Source organism: Cariama cristata, unplaced genomic scaffold (assembly GCF_000690535.1).
Source record: "Cariama cristata isolate BGI_N322 unplaced genomic scaffold, ASM69053v1 scaffold8775, whole genome shotgun sequence".
Taxonomy (NCBI): domain Eukaryota; kingdom Metazoa; phylum Chordata; class Aves; order Cariamiformes; family Cariamidae; genus Cariama; species Cariama cristata.
The window spans coordinates 28,801-50,515 of NW_009616940.1; the positions used below are offsets into that span (position 1 = coordinate 28,801).

At 46.3% G+C, this 21,715-nt stretch overlaps 2 protein-coding genes across 2 annotated transcripts in view; both read right to left on the reverse strand.

Annotated features, from left to right (window-relative positions):
- The window catches only part of LOC104161794 (C-C motif chemokine 5-like), a 764-nt gene extending 284 nt beyond the window's left edge, over positions 1–480 (reverse strand). Inside the window, exons 1-2 of the mRNA XM_009700334.1 lie at positions 408–480; positions 1–80 (exon numbers count right to left, since the gene is read on the reverse strand). The exon at positions 1–80 is cut by the window's left edge and continues 47 nt beyond it. Of these exons, the coding sequence (XP_009698636.1) occupies positions 1–80; positions 408–480 (153 nt within the window). The remainder of the gene's footprint in view (positions 81–407) is intronic.
- A 13,008-nt stretch (positions 481–13,488) lies between these two features.
- LOC104161795 (merlin-like) overlaps positions 13,489–21,715 on the reverse strand; it is a 19,477-nt gene continuing 11,250 nt past the window's right edge. The window contains exons 10-18 of the mRNA XM_009700335.1: positions 20,206–20,280; positions 19,313–19,426; positions 18,750–18,872; positions 17,940–18,157; positions 16,946–17,048; positions 16,092–16,219; positions 15,336–15,486; positions 14,443–14,664; positions 13,489–13,518 (exon numbers count right to left, since the gene is read on the reverse strand). Coding sequence (XP_009698637.1) covers positions 13,489–13,518; positions 14,443–14,664; positions 15,336–15,486; positions 16,092–16,219; positions 16,946–17,048; positions 17,940–18,157; positions 18,750–18,872; positions 19,313–19,426; positions 20,206–20,280 — 1,164 coding nt within the window. The remainder of the gene's footprint in view (positions 13,519–14,442; positions 14,665–15,335; positions 15,487–16,091; positions 16,220–16,945; positions 17,049–17,939; positions 18,158–18,749; positions 18,873–19,312; positions 19,427–20,205; positions 20,281–21,715) is intronic.

Sequence of the window (21,715 nt, forward strand, 5' to 3'; positions counted from 1 at the left end):
GGTGATGTAGGCAGAATCGATGAGGCCCCGAGGGATGGGGCGCTGCTGGTAGCTGAAGCAGCAGGTGGTGGGGACGCCATCTGTGAGGGCAGAGAGACAGACAGAGAGCCCTGGTGAGACCCCAGGATACAGCACAGGCTCTGGCCCCACCAGCGCTTGGGGTTCCCCAGGGATTTGCCGTCTCCCACCCATTCCCTCCCTTGTGTCATATTCCCTGGCGGTGCCCCCCAGGAGACCCCTGGCCCCAAGCCTGAGTCCCAGTGTTGGTGGTGGTCTCCTGGTCCCAGCCCTCCCGACAGCGACGAGGGTCCCCGGTGATGGGGATGGGGCTCTCCAGCTGCCCCGGCAGCTCCCGTGGAGCGATGGCACACCCAGCCTGGGGGATGACGCAGCAACGCCGGACTCACCAAGATGGGCCTCGGATGGGGAGCAGGTGGCCACGAGGAGGAGAGCGACCAGGGCGGCTGCGGGGACCTTCATGGTGCTGTGTGGGCCGAGGGATCTGCGAGCGGGGCTGGAGCTGGGGGGCTGCAGGGCTCTCCTCTGCACGATGCTTGGCCCCTGCGGCGCTGCCCTCCTTTTATGCCCGGCCGTGGGGCGGGCGCAGGGTTTCAAGGAACGAAAATGAATGCATCATACCGGGGAAATTATGTCAGGATCACCCAGTTTTGCTGAGCTGGAGAAGGCAAGGAAACCGCAGAAGGGGAAGCGCCAGCCACGAGGCTGCGACTTTCAGATTGCATTTGGGTGCCCAGCAGGGACCAGTCTGACCCCAAAGCCCCACGGCAACAACCTTGCCCCTGCTGCAAGGACCTCACCCACCATGAGCCAGGCTGGGGCACAAAGCTCCATGGCCAGAGCCCTGAGGGCAATCCCAAGCAGGCAGCCGTGAAGCAACACCAGCAAGCTCCAGGCAGGGATTTGCTTTGCAACAGCCCCAGCAGCATCGCTGTGTCGGGGGGCTGCAGAGCTGTTCCGGGGACAGCAAGCCGCCCAGCCCAGATGCCATGGCATGGACACCCCCAGCCACTGCTGCTATTGCTGGCAGAAAACCACCACCAGCAGTCAAATCCCAACTTATCCCCAGGTTTTGCCACAAATACCACTTCTCACCCTGCTCCACCGGTGACAGCACGGGTACAGAGTTAGCTCCATAACGATGCATACATTCATCGCCACTGATAGCACTGATTCTTGGTTGGGCATGTAGGAAAGGAAAGATCATGTTGGACCAAGGTTGTGTTCAGCTAGAAGCCACTGGGGATCTCACATTCATCCCTTTTTGCTGGTAATACAGTCAAAAGCAGTATTCTAATGCTGGAAAGGATGCAGAGACATGGAGTACTGGATGGCCTGTAGCAACTGGACTTGGTTGCCCTGCTCCGGGGTTGGAGCAGTGGGCTCAGGCTTCAGCCTAGCCTGCCACCCTCCCTGTCCCACGAGTGAACAGAGGATTTAGACCTCTCCAAGGATTTTAGTTTTGGTTGCAGTCTGCAGCATCGTGACAGTCAAGTTGTTGCAATAACTGCTTGCCCACTTCTTCCCAAGCAGGATAATTTCATCCAATTTAAGCTCTGTCTACAGGCTTAGCCCCAAAACAGCAAATACACCTGTGTCAGGAGATAGGGCATTAAGAGTAGGAGCTGGAGGGAGGAGAGGATTCTGCTGGTGCCCACTGAGATCAGCTCATTGCAGCCTTTCAGATGAAACCTCGAGATCGTAGCATGATTGAAAACAGGCAACATTTGTAATCCCAGAGGGTAATTCCCAAATGCCTCTGCTGGTACACTCCCAGAAAGAAAGAGCTGACAAACTTGCTTCCTCCTTTTTTTTTCCTTTTTTTTTTTTTCTTTTCCTGGCCTTGCCCTCATGCTGTCCCACAGTGCCACAAAAGGTTTGCTGCCCGGCTCCCAGCTACCATGCAACCCCCCCTCAGCCTCCCACCGCCTGCCTCCTGGCCTTTGCTGGGGCATGACTAATTCCTGCCGTCCTGATTCAAGGGAAAAGTCCCCCTTGAAAAGCCCGTCCTCCCATCCTCACTGCGTGGCGATGCTCCCCATTCGCGCACACTGATGAACCTCAGGGTTGCTGCAATGGCCTTTTGCCCAGAAAATCTTCCCCTGCCAACAGGTCCCGTCTGAAGGACGCATCCCTCCCAGCTAGCACTTGTTTCAGAGGAAGTGTAGGACTAGGACAGAAGATCATGATTGTTTATTCTAGAAAAGATGGGACAGAGGTGAGAATGGGTGTAAATCATCTCACTGGAGACCTTCAGGAGGAGCTAAGCAGCGCTGATCTGGCCTCAAGGTGGTGGTGGCAACAAAACCCACCTCTCCAGCTCCCTTCTCCAACTGCCTATGCTTCAGCTGTTTCGGTATAAGCTGCTCTGTGCCTGGGGCTACAAATGAAGAAATCCTTTGTAATTAATGGTGATCAGAGTCTTCCTCTGGGGCATTTGAGAAGGGCTTGGAGGAGAGGTAGTACCTGCCGTAAATGCTCCTGCTTCTCAGATGTCACTGGATACACAAAAGCAGGAGAAGGCTCAGTTCCTCAGAGGACTGCAGATCTGCATGAGTTTTTCTGTTAATGCCATTGCAGAGTCACAAAGAGGTTTCTCTTAACCTCAAAGCATCCTCTGTGTGCAGAGGAATCCCAAGTTCAGGGGTCAGCCTCCAGAAGCCTTTTGTGTTTTTATGATCCTCTCTGCCTGTAAACCCTCACGTCTCCCACAAAGACCTGCCCCAGACCTCTGCCCTCCAACCACCCCATTCTGGCATCTCTCCTGCCCTCACCAGAGCCAGCTTTGCTCTCTTTAACAGGGAGAAATGAGAGGGAGGACATCAGCATGCAACAGGCTGTTACAATGAAGGCAACCAGCAATTGCTGCCTGGGTCAAGTGTAGGAACAAGATGCTGAGCTACCCAAACCCCAGGGATGCCTCTGGGGAGAGCAGCCCTGAGCCAGGGTTGAGCTGGGCTTGGGCAGGAGAATCCAGTCATGGGGCCCACAGCCAGGGATGAGCAATGGCTGTGGGCAACACCGGCTTGGTGGGAGTCCCTTTGCCTGCCCAGGCAGAGAGAAAAGGGGTGGCATAGGCAAGAGTAGCCATGGGAAACAACAAATGCCAGGATGGTGGTAAGGAATATCCCACACCCAGCAAACATTAGAAACGGAGATCATCACAATGACAAGTAGAAGCGTGATAATCTGTGGGCATTGGCTTTAGCAGTTACCAGAGGAAAGCTTGTCATCCAGCAGGAACCACAGAAAATCTCACCATTGCAAAGATTATTTCTGATGGAAATGGTGAAAATATTTCCGCTTTGCTGCAGAAGTGGTTGGCCAAGCTTTCAGTTCTCCATTTAGATCACAGCCGGATGGGACTTCTTACTGGATGCTGATGAAATACTTTCCATTCTAACTGGAATCAAGGATATTTCAACAAATTGCACAAAATTGCAGCTCAGCAAAAGTAGATAGCTTGTGTTTAAGGAATTAAATATAAGGAACTGATGTAAAGGGAGAGTGAAGAAATTACTTATGTTTCTATTTCTCCTGCCATGGAAGACCTCTGTAAGCACATGACTTTCTAATCTAGCATAGAAACACAAGAGAAATTCAAGGGTGAGGGAAAGGAGGGAGAAGGGGAGGAAACACAGAACACCAGAAAACCCAGCTTTACAAATACAAATTTGAAAAACAAAGTAAAAGCCCATTAATTAGGAAGGAGAGCAAGTAGCCAAAGATGCCCCCTCTTTTTGGCTTGTCTTTGCATAAAAACAAGAGGTTACGCTCAAGTACTCAACACAATCAAAATTTAGTGCACACAGGTGAGAAAAGGGAAAAGAGAACAAATAAATACGGAAGAGGTAGATAAGGCAGGTGTAGTCAAAAAGGCCACGAAGATTCCCCTAACTTCCTCCTGAGCCAGGCTGTGGCCGTCTCTGAATCATGGGTGATGAGGAGGACAAACTCACATGGAGTGGGAGAGGTACCAAAAAGCCAGTGATGAACAAACATGACACTAGGCTTGCGTTATCAGATGCTTCTGGCACCGTCTTGCCCATGTCTCCTTAAGAAAACAAGGGAATTAAAGTCTAAAAACCACATTACGCCCAGGGACTGTGAGCACAGTCAAAAGAGCAGAGGGACCATCATTACTGAGCTGACAGCAGGCAGCTGGCAAGGCAGAGGGGGACAAGTCGAGGCACGGTGACATGTGCAGAGCTGCACTGAGAGAGCAGCCAGAAACAGCAGGGACGGTGTGTGGTCAGAGCAGACCCCCAGATTTGCTCGGTACTGGGGTGAGGAACTTGCCTCTTAGGGCCTTGGTAAGAGAAGAGTCAGAAAAGAGCAGCAAGAAAGTCCCATGTCCGGACAGGGCAGCCAGCCAATGTCACAGGATTCGTTTAGACTAGACTAGAAGACACGGGATGATCTGTCATTGTAAGAGGACGGCATCACTTCTGGTCCCCAAGTCTGCTAGGGAAAGCTGAGACACAGCTGCCTCGGTCCACAACTGACCTCAGGAAAGCCTCCCCAACTCTGCAGAGAGTTTACCCTGAGGATAACTCCTTGGTAGCTGGCAGAAGCAGGCTGTATTTCTGACCTTGAGTCAGGGCAGAGGGATGCTCTCTCCACCTCTTTGAGAGGAGGCTGGGGCCCTGTGCTTTGCAGCACTAAAGGTATGGCAGCACCCCTTCTGCCTTCACCATGCACCAGCACAAGACAGTAAGGAAACTGCAGGCAGAAAGAAATCAAAGAAACTGCCAACACCACAGTCCCATGCAAGTGTAGAGAAAACCACACGGCATTGTGCGACATCCGTCTGGGAAGTTACACTCATCATTGATAAAAATTATGCAAAGAGGTCCCGTGGCTAGAGGTTACAAGGAAAACACAGATCAGCCACCAGCCTCACCCTGCAGTGAGCTGTCACTGACCCTTGCATATATTGTTTTATGCGAGTCACTCAGCATTCAAAGTGGAACTCCTAAGCCAGTCCCCACCGATACCTTTTTAATTCAAATTCCTGACTGTGCCTTCCCCCCCAAGAGGATCCTGTGCTATGCCCTGCACGAAGACCCACAACCCAGGACAGGGATTTTTCTATGGTCCTGGATCAAAGACGGACCTCTTCTCCTCCCAGCTTGAGTGACTTCTACACCAGACTGAAAGGAAAGAGAGTGGTAAGAGCAAAAGTAAGCTCTCCCCAGCAGGAGGCTGCAGCACACCCATGTGTGCACACATGACAGAAAAACACAGAGAATTAGTAAAGTCCAACAGAAGGAGGGTAATAGGATGCTGCAGGCACATGTGCCTGTCATCCTCCAGCCATCCAGCCCAGCTCTACCAAACCACAGGGACGCTCTGAGCTGGTTACCCTCAGCTCCATGTCTGAGAGCTTAGAGACCACCCCAGGGATGTATTCCACCCCGAGATGGCTGGAGCCGCAGCTTCTCTCACTCTCTCCCAGGCTCCCCATACTGACTCCAAGTCCTCAGCCTCAAGCACCCCTTGCTCCTTAAGGCAAGCAGACACATTTCTTTAAACAAAACCAGGGAACATAATCCCTGTGTGAGCGAGTAAGCGTTTACATAAGAAAGAAGTAGCCTGCTTCACCTAAATGTAAATACATCCCTCTGGTTGCAGCAGGACTCAGGGTACAAGGTCCAGTGAAATACCCAGGGTAGAAGCTCACTTGCCAGTACGCTGGCACCTTCTTGCCACACTGTGAGCCCAGTTTCGCTCGGCCCCCAGCTTGCCCAAACAGCACCCGCTGCCTCCCCCTCTGGTCTCACACCGTGCTTACCCCACCCCAGGCCCCCATCCTGCTCTTTGTCTCCTCTGCCTCACAACTTGCCCCTGCAGCCCTGTCCCCCACCCCACCACCCATAAACCATGGGGCTAATTCTCACCAGGGCTGGTTTTGGTTTTGCAAGGGCAGACAGACTCTGGTCTCCCAGATTTATTGACCTACATCTCTCCTATGCAATTTGGCAGGGCCAGTGGCCCTCAGCTACTGCCTCTGCAGAGATCTGTGCCTGCCCATGTGAACACATCACTGGGACTTTAAGAAGAAGTTGTCTGACTGCAAGAAATTATTTCAGTTTTGAGTTTGCAGACACCAACTTTCATTATTACCTCCTGCATCTAGACAGCAGATTGCATAAGTCCCATTTCCATGCAAACAAGCTAAAAAAACTAATTCCCTAAACTTACTTAGCTGGGGTTACTTCATAGCAATTGCTTCTGTCTTTCTTCTCCACTTTTTGCCCTTGGTGAGACCTTCTGGCAGAGAGTTTCACGTGTTAATTATGCCTTGTGTCAAAATATTTCTCTCCAGTGCACAGTTTCTGTCTTTAAATGGTTTTAACCACGTAGATGGCCCTTTCTTCTTCTGCATGAAAATGTGAACAATGAATATTGAATGTTTATTTTTAACCTCTCATCATCTATTTGCCCCACTCTTCTCAATCTTTCATCTCCAAGTTGCTAAATGCTTTCATCACCTGGCTCAAAGTCTTCTGTGTCAGCTCTATCCACCTCTGAGTCAAAATGATCAGCGCTGAATGTGGCATTCCGAGATCATCCTGCTGGTTTCCACAACAACATTATGGCATTTGGAGAATTCGTTTCTGTCCCATCCTTCATGCACTCTAACATTCTGCTTAATCCTTGGACTTGCAGCACCAAAGATCAACTCGAGAAAATAAGGAGATATTAAGTCTCATTTTCTAAAGAAAATGGCATTTAGGGGACCTGAATGTCATTGAAGAGGAATGGAACAGACTTCTAAGTCACGTGGGCCAAATACTCAGGACCCAAATATCATTAAAATCTGTCCATAAACTCAGAAACATTACCACAGGCCTTTTTCTTCCCCAAGTAGCTACAGTTCATTTGACCTTAGAAACAGAAATTAGTATTTCAAATGACTCTGGAGTCAATGTCTTCTGCTAGCATGGTGCTCCATCAACTAACTCTGTTAAACCTCAGTTTTCTCCAACCCTGATTAATGTAAATAATCTTGTATTTTGCAGAGATATGCCTCGCACTGAACTCCCCTCTCCAGATCCTCAGGCATCGCACAAGATACAACATATTCACAGTACATCACGGAGTATTGGTCCTGACACACCAACACTAATCTAATAGCTTCCGTTTATAAGTTCACAGACATTTGTGACGAAGGAAATGCAGTAGATCTCACTCGTCTGGGCTTCAGTAAGACATCTGAAATGGTGCCACACTGTAAATTATCAGCTAAGCTAAAGAAGATGTGAGTGGCATATGAAATGTAAACTTGGTAAAAAGCTGCCTGAAAGGGCCATGGTAATTATTTCAGCTGAAAGGGGATGTGTTAGACTGAAGGGGGTTTACCAGTACAGTTCCTTGAGTTTCTGCCTCAAAAACTATTCTGTTTAACATTTGCATTAACGATCTTGGCACGAAAAGCAGGAAAATGCAAAGGAAATTTGCTGATGAGGCAAAACGAGATGCTATCATCAATCTAGAAGAGGCCAGGATATCACAGAGAAAGATTATAATGACCTTAAGGACTGGAGTAATGGAGAAGGGATTTGATTTAGCAGTGCCGATGGTACGATCATGCTGTTGGGCACAAGGCATAACAGTAGCAGCCGTTCCAGTTTGGGAGCCTGTCACCTGGAAATGTTCGGGGCAGGGAAAGACCCCGGCTACAAACCACAAGACTGTGACACGACCCCGGTGTTATATGACATAAGAAGAGTCAAATGCAAAGAGCTTGGGTTGAGGGGTTAGGAAAACGAGGGACTGATCTGTGTGAATGCATCCGAGTCAACACCAGGGATGGAAAAGAGGTGTAGTGGACCCTGCTGGTAAAAGGACATATGGTTAGAAAGTGGCTGGGAATACAAATAGATGGGAAATTAGATTTCCTCCTGCAGGTAGTTTCTCATGCAGGTTTCTGACCCAACCAGGGCAGATAAAAAACCACCACGACTCAGATGGATATCAGTCCTACTGTGCAACCAGCATGCTCCAGAAGCCAGCCAGATTAGAGGTCTGATCTTCCTTCTGAGTTTGAACTGGTTTGTCTTTACAATGGCCTACTCACAAAGGCGTTTGAGAGTCCTATTTTAAAAGGTCTCACTAACCGTAATGTTGTTTTGGAATCAAATGTTCTACAAGGCTGTACAAACACTGTCAGCCTGGGCGGATGGCAGCTGCCTGCCTTCTTATTCCCAGGACAAATGCTAGATTCACTTGTTCCCCCCCAGGACTGGAGGTGGTGTCAGCGGTTGTGGGTTTGTGGTAGGTGATTAACTGCTTCACTCTGAAACCCCTCTGGCCTGCTCAGCTCAACCATCCAGTCTGGAATCACTGACTTACAGCACTTCTTACAAATTCCCTCCAGAGTATCCTTTTGGGACACTGCCATCTCCAACAGCTCCTCTTTCTCTGCCCCCAAGGAGCGGGGCCGAGGCAGAGTCTCTCGTAGTGCAGACACCCCCATCCCCTAAGCTGACTGCTTGCTGCTTCTGCTCCCCAGGAATGAATTTGGGTTTTGCAGCTGCAACCTTTTACTCTTCACATTCCCTGTATTTATCCATCCCAGCTCGCTGTCCTCGCTGTTACACCTCCAAGGACACGGTCACGTTCACTGCAGTACCTAAGCACATCAAATCTCCTTTGGGAGCATCAGGAGTTTCTATTTCTCTCTTTTCAGTTTCCTCTGCATACTTGTGTGTGATCACCTCCTGCAAGTCCCTCAGAGCTTCCTGGGCTGTCTCTCTGCTGAGTCAAAACATTTTTATAATGCTATTTTAAATTTTCAGGGTTTTTCTATGGACTTCCTCTTTCTCTGGAATCTCCCTTTCGAATTTACTGGCACAAGACTACTTCTGGGGTCAGCCTGTATCCCTTTCCCCTTGCTCCTTTCATCACAGAACACAGGACTGAATCACCGTGTAGGCAGGATTATTTAATGGTCCCTCCAGATCTCTTACTTCTATCCCCCCCAGTCTGTGAACCCCAGCACCCACCACCCCCTACCCCCATGGCCCAGCCACAAAGCTGTCTCTTTGGACAGTCTCTTCCACTTTTCAGCTGAAGGGGACCGATTTTTCCTTCTGTGAATTCCCCATTGAGAGCACAGAGGTTTATGGCCCAGCAGGTAACAAGCTGTCACATCTTGGCTTTGCTTTTAGGACCAAGCCTGGAATAATGGCAACCATTAGCCCTTTCCTATCCTTTTAAGAGCCAGCTCCTTGCTGCAGACTCCACATCCTAACCTGGCTGAAGGTAATTCGGCATGACAAAGCCTTCCCCTCCCAGGAGAGGTATTGCTCCCAAAGTGTTCTTTGGTGTGAAAATGACTTTCTACCCCAGTCTAACTGCCTCAATGCAGTCCCAGGGGTGAGCTCCTCTGTGTGCCCAGAGCCTCTCCAAAAAGCTGGCCCTGCTACCCTTGAAAACGCCTTGCGGGAAGATGGAAAGGAGCCCAAAGAATGCAGAGAACCAGAACTAACACACAGAGCTGAGTCTTGCATCTGGGCCTGTCTTTTGCCCATAGAGCTGTGTGAAAACTGATTTTTGCCACCAAGGACTCATGAGAGCTGTCCCCACGCCAGGCCTGTGTCCCCGCCTTACTCCCCATCACCAAAAGCAGCAGGCTGGAAGCACATGTGACAATGGCAAATTAACGGTGCTAGCCTAGTGCCCCACACACACTCCTGAGGTTTGAGCGCAAGCGCCAGAGATGCTCTGGGAAAGACACAAGAAGTTGGCAGCTGCCTCCAGCAACAAATATCTTGGGTATAATACACAACAATAGACCTTGCTGGCTCAGAGTGCACAAGGCCAGAGAGAAGTGAGGTAGCGACACAGTGAGATGCAGGGATGACAGCCTGTTTGCAAGGAAGAAGAGGAAGAAGCTTGCTTGGGCATAATTCTGCCACAGTAGTCCGTGAAGACAGGATGTGAACTTATCGTGCTGCTGGTGACGGGGCTCCTCTCACAGCAGCAGTACAGGGAGGAAAAGATCCAGATTAGATGAATCGGGGTGTGGTATCCACCTTCCAGAGCCAGGTTAAACCTGGATCCAGGCTAGGTGACTATGAACTGGCAGGTCTTTTAAGAGACAGGTCCCTGGAGAGGACATGCTGTCTCTAAGGTCTAAACGGCATTTGCTCACTCCCACAGCTCAGATCAGGAGGACCCCGCTGAGCAAGAACACACGGTTTCCCATCTGAGGTTTTTATGAGTGCAGGGAGAGCCTCTTGGGGTTAGAGCAAGTGTTTTTTTCAGAGAAACATAGAAAATAGTGCTGAGGAGAGTCATCAACTTCCACACAGAAGATCAACACTCAGCATGTCGCTCCAGGAACAGAATTCCTCACTCTCCAGGTGATCTACTAGCACTTCCTCACTGCTGCAATACTTTTTCTTCCATTCTTTGCTGTAGTTTGAGATCAGAACATTGTATCTTATCTAGCATGAAAACAAAGGATGAAGTTGTTCTTTCCTCCTTGCGGCTGTTCTCAGACCTCTCCCACCCTCTTTAGACTACATACCACAATTCTTCCACGCTTTGCAAATTTAACAGGCCCATGCTTGTTTCAAACAGCATTAATGAAAATATCACATAGCACCAGACCTGTGGGGTCCTACATGCTTCTGGTAGTCACGGATGAAACCCACTCAAAAGGTCATTTTCACAGTCTGATGATGACAATGTGTCAGAATTATTACAGGTTTTTTTGTAATATAGGGAGCTAGCTCATACCCATGGGACAAAGCTGTTTGTGCAATAACAACTTCTCAGATTATAGTGCTTGCACATTTTGAATCCCCATCAAAAATTATGTCAGGTTAAACTCCAGGAAGAGAATACAAGCAAGTTCAGGCTACTGTGGGAACATACAAATTGGCAGAGATTCCCAAGGAGCAATGCCCAGTTTCCGAGCCAGGTCCTTCTGAGCTGTTGTAGAGCTGTGAAGCAGAGCGGCATCGCAGCACCATCTGCTGACTGCTGCTCCACAGGTCTTCAGAGTCAGCTGTATGGTGGCCTGCAAACGTTCAAAGATGCCGACAGCATCATCAGATAAATACCTTGCTCTTTAGGGTGACAAATTTTGCAGTTACTCATTAGAACAAAGTATCTGTGTTCCCTTCCATGCTTTGGGGGAAACCAGGGCTCATGCTTCTCGTACTTTCTTCAACTGAAAGAATCTCACATCTTCCTCAACACATTTCTGGTTGCCTGTTTTAAGAAGCGGTCAATACCGCAAGTGAGTACGAACATCAGAAGCACCAACATGCAAAGTTTAAACTGCTGCAAATATTTATTTACGTTTTAATCAAACTAATGCCCCAGGTGGCACTTCTCTTTGCAGTGCCCTTCCAGCAACAGCCCAGTACATCTGACTTCATCTGTGGTTGTGCAAGCATTTCTCCAGCAGATCCCAGTGCCTCTTGCCCCATCTAATCTTTCAAACACCCATATAAGTATGCAGGAACGTGGTGCTGCACATAAGCAATGCACAGCAAGAATATCTGTGAGCGAGCAGGCTGAGAACAGTTTGTGCACATAGGCTTCATTTTAAAGCTGGCAGCAGTGTGACCCTGTCCTTTTCTTCATTGTGATATACAGGACCAAGTCCAAAGAAATAAATCAATCGTGCATGTGGAGCAGCTCTCTTCCTCTACGCCCTATACCGTGATGCAGCTCAGATTCGACAGCAAAAGGAAGCCCCAGCACGTGTGGCAGAATGAGGGTACAAGCTTAGTTGCGTGGCAAGGTACACACAAAAAAATTAGGAAACAGGAAAAGAACCAGTGAAATCCCAGTACTCCTCCCCACCTGCAAATCCGAGAATGCCATGTTCAGATTTGTTTTGTACTGTTTTCCTCTAGGACCATTTCCTATCTCATCACTGTCCAAGTTCTGGCCAATGCCACCTACCCAACCTTGGGACCTTGACAGCATACGCCTCTTCAGTCCGACGCCTCTGACAGCTTCTCCATCTCACACACAAGGCTCTTCCCAGAAACTATGCATGTAACAGCCAACAGTCTGCAAACATCTCATAGCAGACAGAGGTATGAAGAGAATTAACACAACCCACCCCCCACCAACAAAAAGCAGCAACTACTCTCAAGGCTGAGAAAACAGACAACAGGACACCACTGCAGATTGCTGTTATGTGCATCTTGCCGTGTAACTGTCACAACCGGTAAAAGTCTGAGAGCGGAGCTGCCTACAGATGCTATCCCCAACTGTGCTCTCAGTCTGTTGCAGACATGTACAGAGGAGATTTGTGTGTTTGTTCTTAGAACTTGCCTTGTTAATGTTGTTGTAATACTGACACAACATTCAGTTCAAAGCTGTTACTAGCAAGTGGAAATTGAAGCTTTTTATTGAATGTATTTTTTTTAATCTCAGCTTTTGGAACAAGATATTTAACAACATTAACATTCATTTTTACATCACGTCACATGCTCAACTGTGCTACTACTTTAGCTACAGTTGCATATTGTCTGCTTCCCCAGGAGTCCTCAGACTGAAAATTTATGGTGAAACAGACACGTAAACACACACAAAACCAGAAAATGCAAGTAGGTTTTACTCCTGAGGCAGACATTTTGCTGCATGCATCTCTCCATCAAAAGCAAGTCCACTTTAGCAGACGCAAATAGCATCTTTTGTCTTTGTCTAATTTGGAAGCTGTGTTACACAGAACTGGGAAAGAAGTTAATGTATGCAAAGTTTGCTGGAGCGGCAAAAGCAACAGAAAGTGCTTTATCTAGTCAGAAACTGTACAGAGAACAGAAGCTTTGCATTCCAAACAAAGGATTCCCCCAGGAATGAGAGGTATTTGAAGACGTCTGCTTCTACATCTGGAATTAAAAGCTGAGATTTCTCACAGAGAAATGCAAATCAATTAAGTGAACCAAGAAATGTTTGGGGAGGAAAAGAAAAATATTTGGCAGGCAAACACTAAAATGTTGAGCAGCTCTGTGGGAGACACGTCCCATGGACTAGACCAAAAACATAATTAGTCTATTGTGTAAGTAAACACCAAGCTCGCGTACAATTCTTTTCTCAACCCAAACATCTCCCGGACACTTGCTGCCTAGCATCCTTTCTACAAAAGTACAGCACCATACTGATAAGTCAGTGTGTGAAAACACCTGGGGGAGGAAGGTTTAGCGAAGTATAAAGTGTTTCTTCAAAAGTGCATAACTAGTAAACAACAATCCTCTGGGTTTGTATGTTTACCACTGTACCCAAAGACAATAGCCATTTTACACTGGCAGTTTTAGTGCTCCCAGCTTATGTTATCTGCTTGGAAGCTGAATGGTACCACTCTAACTATAGTACCCTGTCTCTTATGCCGATGCCTGTCAGCAGACAGAGCTACGCAAGAGTCATCATCTAGGTGCATTTTGCAGCAGCCAAAAAGATGGCCACCAAGTTCTACCAGTGTGGTAAGGAGAGGCTTCAAATGTAGATCACATCCGAGTCATGCTGCTAAAATAGGAAAAATTAGTTCTGCCCTGAATTCCTACTTAAAGTAACTCCCTTTGGTCCAGTTGTTCCTTTACCTCCAATTCTGGAGCCTTTTGCAAGACACTCCGCAATAGCTTTTTCTTCCTTCTTGAAACAAGCGTATTTGCCTCACCCCTGCTATTTGCATTAGGCTGCTCTTAGAAGTTGCTTCTGTTACTTGCGTTAAAGAGCTGCTTCCTCATCTGTTGCTACACTCAGCTGTGTTCCTTCTAGTTCTAAGCGCACAACTCTGAAGATTCAAGTCTTGAATGTTAAATACTAGAGCCTTTAACTGATCCTAAAACCCCTCAGTTTTGTTCACATAAACCAGCAGCAAATACATCAAGTTTTTTTTATTCCCAATACCTTGCACAATTAACATTGCATAGAGAAAGCTGATTTCCTTCCCTCTGTTCAAGACCACATGCCCTCACAGTTCTTCTTGAATGTATACTAGACTCTCCATTCTAGTGAAATTTCAAAGGAGGTTATTTTTTCATAAGACCCAGCTTATTAGCTCTTCAGGATGCCCCTTAAAATCAGAAGACAGGCACAGTATGTTTTAAGCTCTCTATACCTGGAGCACATTCTTATTTCTAAGCCTGGCTGATACAAATAAAATTTAACACGGATCCTCCTACTGCATACAGGCATCTCTGTTTCATTTACCAAGGCTTACAGCTTTGCATTCCAGCTTAGATCATAACTGAGAAAAAACAGGTGGCCTCAAGTTATAAACAGTCCCGAATGGTGCGCCAATGCAGGGTCTCCAAAGTCATGCAACCGCCACGCATTGACTTGTCATTTGAGAGGCTGTGAGAGCTGGACAAAACAGGTCTGTAAAGCCAGCCATTCTTTACCTCTCTGAATTCTAAAGTTTTAGTCAACATTTGGGAATTTACTTACAAATCTGATTACCTTTATAATCTGTTTTCTGGTTCCTGTGCCCACACTGTTGGCAACCAAAGAATTTGCTTGAAAAGATGACTTTTCCACTGGCACTGTATGTTGAATTTTGTTGGCACATGGCCAGCTGCTTGTAGTGTTTAACAAGTAAGCAGGGAAAGGTCTTTGAAGATTTATATCCAATATATCTCCAGTTTCGAAGGTTTTCATCCATGATGGGGTCTTTAAAAGAACACATGAAAATTTAATGCTCTCTTTATATCCACACTTGCTAAGCCAAACAGAACACCAGATTCATAGTCAAAAAATAAAGGCCATCTTCCCTCATAATTTTTCCAAGCCTCCCTTCTCTCTCTAAACCCATTGACTTGAAGCCATTTCTGCTACAAGTGGAACAATCTGGAAAGACAAAGCCAGCCCTATTCTTGCACTGTTTCAGAAAGAGGCTGGAGTGCTTATATAAATAACAAAAATCTGGGTTTAGTTCCTCACTGCCTTAAAAAAAATACACCAAGACTTTTATGACTTTTAGCAACTGTGAAGCATGTCAATGAGAATGTGATGCAAACTATGACAAACCACATTTAAATGTGTTATTAAGCTACAACAATTTAGTTTGCTCCAAGACCATAAACCCTTACTGTGATTTTCTAATCTGTAAAATAAGATGACTATTTTTTGCTTATGGTACTGGTATCCCGCCCAGGAAAAACTTCTTAGATTTTGTTTTGACGAGAATTTTCCTTGTCTGTGTTCATGCTTTCACTATTTTACTATCAAGGGTACTAAAGCATGTGCGTTGAACTGAAATACAGCAACTACCTTTGGCACACCCACGCTATTCTCTTTTATAGTTCATGCTGAAAAAAGTGGTAGGTATTTAGGGTACATACGTTTCCTAAGGAGCGATCCAAGGATCCCAGTACTTCATTCCAATGAGAGTAAAGCCCAGACTGTTTTTCTTCTAGTTTCAAAGCCTGAATTTCAGATTTCAGTTCTTTCAGTCGATCTTCAAATTTTCTGCTCTTTTCTAAGTAGTCTAGCCTGCAGTCCACATATTGGAGACAAAAAGCTTATTGGCATGACATAGTTCAAGAACAGGTGCATGTGGAAGGAGGAGAGAAGAACCTCTTTGTTTTATTTTGGTTTTTTGATAGGCAAAATGAAGTCTGGCACATGTCAGCCTGACTCCCCTGACCCAGTGAGAAGGGGGTTCACTGTCACCGTTAAGCATTCACACACTTACTAACTTTTTATCAAGCATTTCCTGCCAGACTAAGAGAGGAAAAGTCTCCCGATGTAGTAGATAAAACCAATACCATACTGCAACACTAGAGGGAAACTTCTGTCCTCTAACATGCTGTTACTCCCGCAAAGTACTTTGTCCCTGACATAATGCTCTCCAAGACACAAAGGTTCTGGACTTGTCATGGCTTGATGCCACCAGAACACTCTTCCTCTGTAAATAGCTAGTCTTACACAGACACAATCCACACCAGTTCAGTAAAAGGCCTCCAGTCATATCTACAAGTGGGAGGTCATCCTGAGTTGTTAAAAGGATGAACTGTGACTCGCAGAGATTTTTTTTTCCTTTCTGTAATTTCTATGATTAATGTTCTTATTTATTTATACCATAAGCATACTGATACCTCTCTCTCTCTATCTCAAAGGATAGTCTCTTGAGGTCAATGTCTTTCAAATCCAGCTTTATGGATCCTTTGTCAAAGTTGGCATCTCTGGTGTCAGTTGGCAAGTATGGCTGGTACTTGACCATGTGCTGAAAGAGGCAACACAAGCACTGTCAGTAAGATCTGATTGATTGATTTTGGGTCTTATCCCCTCAGCTTCTGCAACAATGCCATGCTGAGCCATTTCATAAGTTACCCATGGATTCTGAAACACATAGATGCTCCTGCAGCCCTTCCCCTCTACCTGAGTGGCCCGAGATGAACTGCTGAAACCCACAATCCACAGATCCAAGGGCAGAGAAGCATCCTGGCTGCAATGTTTCTATCCATTTCAGCAGAGAATGGAAATCCATTCTCAGCAAGACTGGAGCAGAAGAGGGTGTTGGGGCACATAGCCTTAACGCTGCCTTCTTGCTGGAGACAGCTTCATCTGCTTTGCCTGAAGACGCTCATGGGCAATTCACATGCCAGGACAACACAGCTGGCTTAGTACAACCACCTCCACAAAGTATTGCCTGAGATGGCAGAGTCAGAATTAGGCATGAATGAAGGCAAGACAATCTCTGCTCCCCAAGTCCTAACACCACTCCTGTTTTTAACTTTTGTCTTGCCTTTCTTATCCTGACTCACTGCCCTAAACAAATACAACTTCCATCCTAGCTACACTGTGTTTAAGCACCAGTTGGTCCTATAGGTGTTTGTTCCCCAGCTGGATGCAGACATGCCACTACTCAGCTTGATGGGGGTTATAAAAATGCACTCAACATCTGACTATCTCTGAAAACTAAGTGGTGCCCAGTAGAGCAGAAACTTACAGGATAATTAAGCCTGGTTATGTCTAAGAGTTTCTGCTTCGCTTTCCGTTCAGCCTCTCTGGCTTCATGCAGATCTTGTTTCAGATGCTCGGCTTCTTTGGCTCTGTAAGACAAATATCCTGATGTGAACGGTTGATGATTTCCAGTATAAAGCAATACATGGATTTCAGAGCTGTGCCCCTTCACTAGCTTCCAGACAACAAGATCCATTACTGTGAGTGATTTCTTTACCCAAAGACACTTGTGGCAGGATGGTCGCATGGGGAACTAACTGGACACAGCATGACACATGCTTTCAAAGACAATCCTGCACAAACTGGCTGAATTAACATGTTTTTCCTACTGCTAATTTCCATGGGCTCAGTTATGACCTGCTGATACAGATTCTCCAGGCTGTCAGAGATCCTCCCTTAGGTGGGGAGAGGTGCAACATCTCTGCACTTTATTTTGGCGAGTTTTTTGGCAGCATCCTAAAACAAGCAGAAGGCCCTTAATAGCAAGCTTAAATATCCTGTCAACACCGGTCTGCCCTGCATCTTCAGGCAGCACAGTGTTATGGAACATGTAAACACTTATAGAACGGTTTATATTCCACACGAGTTTACACTTCTCAAAGATCTGAAAGGGATACAAGAGATCATCATTTCATACTAATGAAAACAGCCTCATAACTCACAAGATATACAGATTGGTAAATTTAGATAGCTAGTTAGCCAGTGTACTTTTATAACGCTAATTAGAAAATGCTTCTGCGTTCTGGATCTTTAGTACTAAACATCTCTAAAGCCTTGCATCTGATCCTCTGTAAACTTCTTGACCTGCATCACAACCACTGGTACCAGGTGGAACAAACAAGACGCAAGAAAGAGTAGTCACTCTGAAGTGTTGCTTTGGGAACAATCCACTTCCCTGGGCTTAGCTCTGAAAAAAGCAGCACTGTCTCAAGACAGGCATCCCAGTAGAGACCACAGAACCCCACTCAAGCAAATCTAACCTCCGGTCAGACTCTTTCACCAGCTTCACTGCTATCAGCTCTGCCTCCCGCATCTTTTGCTCCATCAGGCGTTTCTCTTCCTTGGTTTTCAGAGCTGTGATCTCCAGCCTCTGTCGCTCTTGCTCAGCTTCTGCAGCATTCTGGGCCAGCAATTTTGCCTCTTCTTCCGCAATCTGAGCCTTCTCAGCCAGCAACTCTGCTGCTTCCTGGGATCGGAGCTAAGAAGAAACAATTTTTATTAGTTACACTGTCTGTCTAGCATCTACAAAATTACCCCTGCAGAAAGTCAGGAAGAGGACATCTTTTCCCAAAAGATCAAGTGAAAAAAATGTTATTCCTTAAAATAAAAAGTATAGTAAACATCATTGTAGGGTCTAGTGTTCCTCCTCTGCTCCAGAACTGCCTCTCTTCCTGCCTCTCACCTCTACAAAGCAAGGAGACACATTTGCTTAGAGTTGGACAAAGACATCAACCAAAAATTTAAGTTGGCCCCTTCAGCTGCCAGTGCACCATGCCCCTTCTTCCCAATTTCAGCTCCAAGGTTGGTTCCTTTCTTCCCTCTTTGCCTGAAGAAAGCACTGTGAACCAAGTACCAGGAGCAAATGGCTCACAGCAGATGGAGATTACGGCAGATCAGAGTTTTCCCCAGTATTCCAGCATGCCCTCTGCACCAGTGGTCAGAAACTCTCCAGCCTTGTCTGAGCCATAATTCCTGGTGTCTCACAGGAGCCATAAGAAAAAAAACCAACACGCTTCCAAACCAAGAAAACCTATCAAGCACAAGAATATTCAGAGTAATGTGCTACTCACCAGGGCCTCGTTGGCCTGCCTGGCTTCATCTTCCAGCTGGAAAAGACGCCTTTCCAGCTCCTCTTTGGCTCGCTCAGCTTCTTCTCGGAGCTGCTTCTCCCTGGCCAGCCTTTGATTCTCCATCTGGAAACAGAATGAGCAATACCACGTTTGTGGGTTTGCAGCAGAATCTCATCTGGGCCTGAGGCAGCACAGCAAATCAACCTAATGAAGAACGGACTGCTCTCTAGCTGGTGGACTGATACTCACCAGAGATGCAATGCTGAAGCTGCTTGCACTTTGCAGCGCTGAACTCCTCTAACAGGTAATATTTGCTATTTCAGAATGCTGGAAGAGCACTTGGATCAATCTGTTATGTACCCCAAATCTTTGCAATCACCTATTCAGTTTCACAAACATCACTTACACCCTCACAAGCTGCATAGACACTAGAGCTTTTCTCACATTCAATCGTGCTGCACTTTCTCACCTCCCACACACATTGATGCAGTGCATGGACAGCAAGGGCACCAGCTGGAATAATAATCAGTGTTTTCAACAACAGAGGAGCAGAAAGAATCTACCTTTTTTCTAGCTTTTTCTTCCCTGGCTTGTGCTTTCATTTGCTGGATCTCTATTGAGTCCACTTTTCTTCTCCTCATAAATAGGTCGTGGTTTCCAATGCACAACTGCAAAATCTGGACAGGAAAAGCAAAGCAAATGCAATTTTGATGTACTTGTGCCCCAGCCAGAGGGACAGAGAGCCCCACATTGGCCTCACAGGACAGAAGCTGACAATTCTGACTTCAGCACAAGTGCTGGCAGTTCATTCCCTTCCAAGAAAATCAGCACCTAGGGCACACTCATACCCAGGTACGTAATAGTTCAGAAAAGTTCATAACAGGATGAAGGGTTCCTTCTGTCCTTCATCCTCCTCTGGTTCCCTTTTCCTGAATAAGAACAGGCAATTGATCTAGGCCAAGAGCACACAAGATGTAGTTGTGGGAATGGTCACCTGTGATGGCCCCTCCACAAGCTAACTGAGAAGTAACCCAGCCCCTGTGGTTGTGTTAGGAAGCCATCAGTGATGATACAATTAGCCAGTTGATTAACTCCCTCCCTTGTTGCTTCTCCCAGAAAAGGGGAGGCAGTACCTGATTAAGAACCCACGGCAGCCAGATAGGCAGATGCTGCAGTGGCTTTGCACCTTTCCATACGCTACATTCTCCTCTTCCAGTATCTGGATTTCCCTTTGATTTGGGCCTTCTTTCATATCTTGCTTTCCATCCATCATCTCCCCTTCCCAGAGAGGACAAACATATGCATTCTGAGTTCCCAGACAGACCAATGCTCAGAAAAACACATCCTGGAACTCAGTGGTCCCTGGCCTCTCCATAGGTTTTACAAACAGTATTTCCCACTCAGATATAAGTCAGTATTACCAAGCTGTTTTAAAGAATGAAAGCATGACACTTACCAATTTGTTCACTTTGAGTTGAGAGGAAAAGAACTTGAAGACTTCTGCTTTTTTGTCAAGAGGTTTAATGGTTAACTATACATGCAAAAGGAAAAAAAAAAAAAAGAAACACAGTAAGAAGGAAGAAAAATAAAGCAGAAACTATTAATAATAATGCAAACTTTAGCCCATCTCCACTTCTCTCCAGGGAAGCAGCGATTTACGCCACAAACATGGGGAAAGTGATGCAAAAATGTTTTGCTTAAAAGAATCAGAACCAGTGCTGCTGTTACAGAGGTTCCTCATCTGCTCCCATAGCAGGTTACGTTAGAAGACAAAGCCTCCCACAGACCCACCCCAGTGCCAGTTTGGATGGTGGTTTTCGTAATAATACCACCTGTGCATTGCACGCTATACTAAGAACACTGAAACAAGCACTGGTTATCAGGAAAACAGAATACATTACTAATTCCCAGAAGTAGTCATGTTCTTAAAGTCAGGGAGTTGTCAAACACCTCTCTGAATACTAGTCATTGCAGGTGTAAACAAAATGTATCAAGGGCCTGAAGGACTTGTTCTTCTGACTATCAGATAACAGTCCTGGAGCTCCTGCTTTCTCACATTTTCAGTCCTGTTTCCTAAGCTGTTTCCAGAGGACATGAAGGGCTTTCGTACTGCCAGGTCAGTACACAGTGTTTCACTTCCCATGTTGTGCTCTGTTTGGCTGCATAACAAAATATGGTTCCATTCTTTAAGATCCTGTTTTCTGTGACTCATGGGTTAGCTAGCACTCTATTCCTATAATTCATTTGCAATGCAATGCATAATTTCAGGCCATCCAAGTCACCAAGATCATAATGTCCTACAGCTCGTTTCACCCCGTAGGCAACAACTGGTTCAGTGTGTTGCCTTGTGAGGAGCAGGGCTGTGAATGTGTCAGTCAATATAGTGGAGCTTTAATATAGGGATGCCTAATTTCCAAACAATAGGGAGTTAAAACATTTTATGCACAGACCAGAGGAGAAGTTTAATATCACGCGAGAACCAAAAATTTTCTGGAGGCAGAACACCTGTAGGCTGCCCTGCCTGATTTAACGTATGCACATCTAACTCTGGACTGCAAATCTCATTCTCATTTTTTTTCAAAAGGTCCACAGAAAATGGAACAGGCTGTGCTGTCCTTTGGCTGACAAATTCCAGGTATTCCAGTACAAATGTAGTTTTTCTGGTTTTGTTTTTCTGATTATAGCCTTCCATGTAGCCACATGATTTGTAATGACTGTAAATTTCACCCACTCCCCACTGTACTTCCTATAAGTAAAAGACAGGCTCTGAAATCACAGTGAAATTGCAGTGGTAGGGTTGTGCTGAAGACTGAAATCACGCACTGACAAACTTGGTAGAATTCAGGCAGAAAAACATGTGTATCTCCCTGCATGTCTCCTCTTGCCACTGTGCTTCAAACCTCATCTACAAGGACACCTTCGGCATGTGAAAAGGGCATTAAGTTTTTACAGATCATCTAATTCCT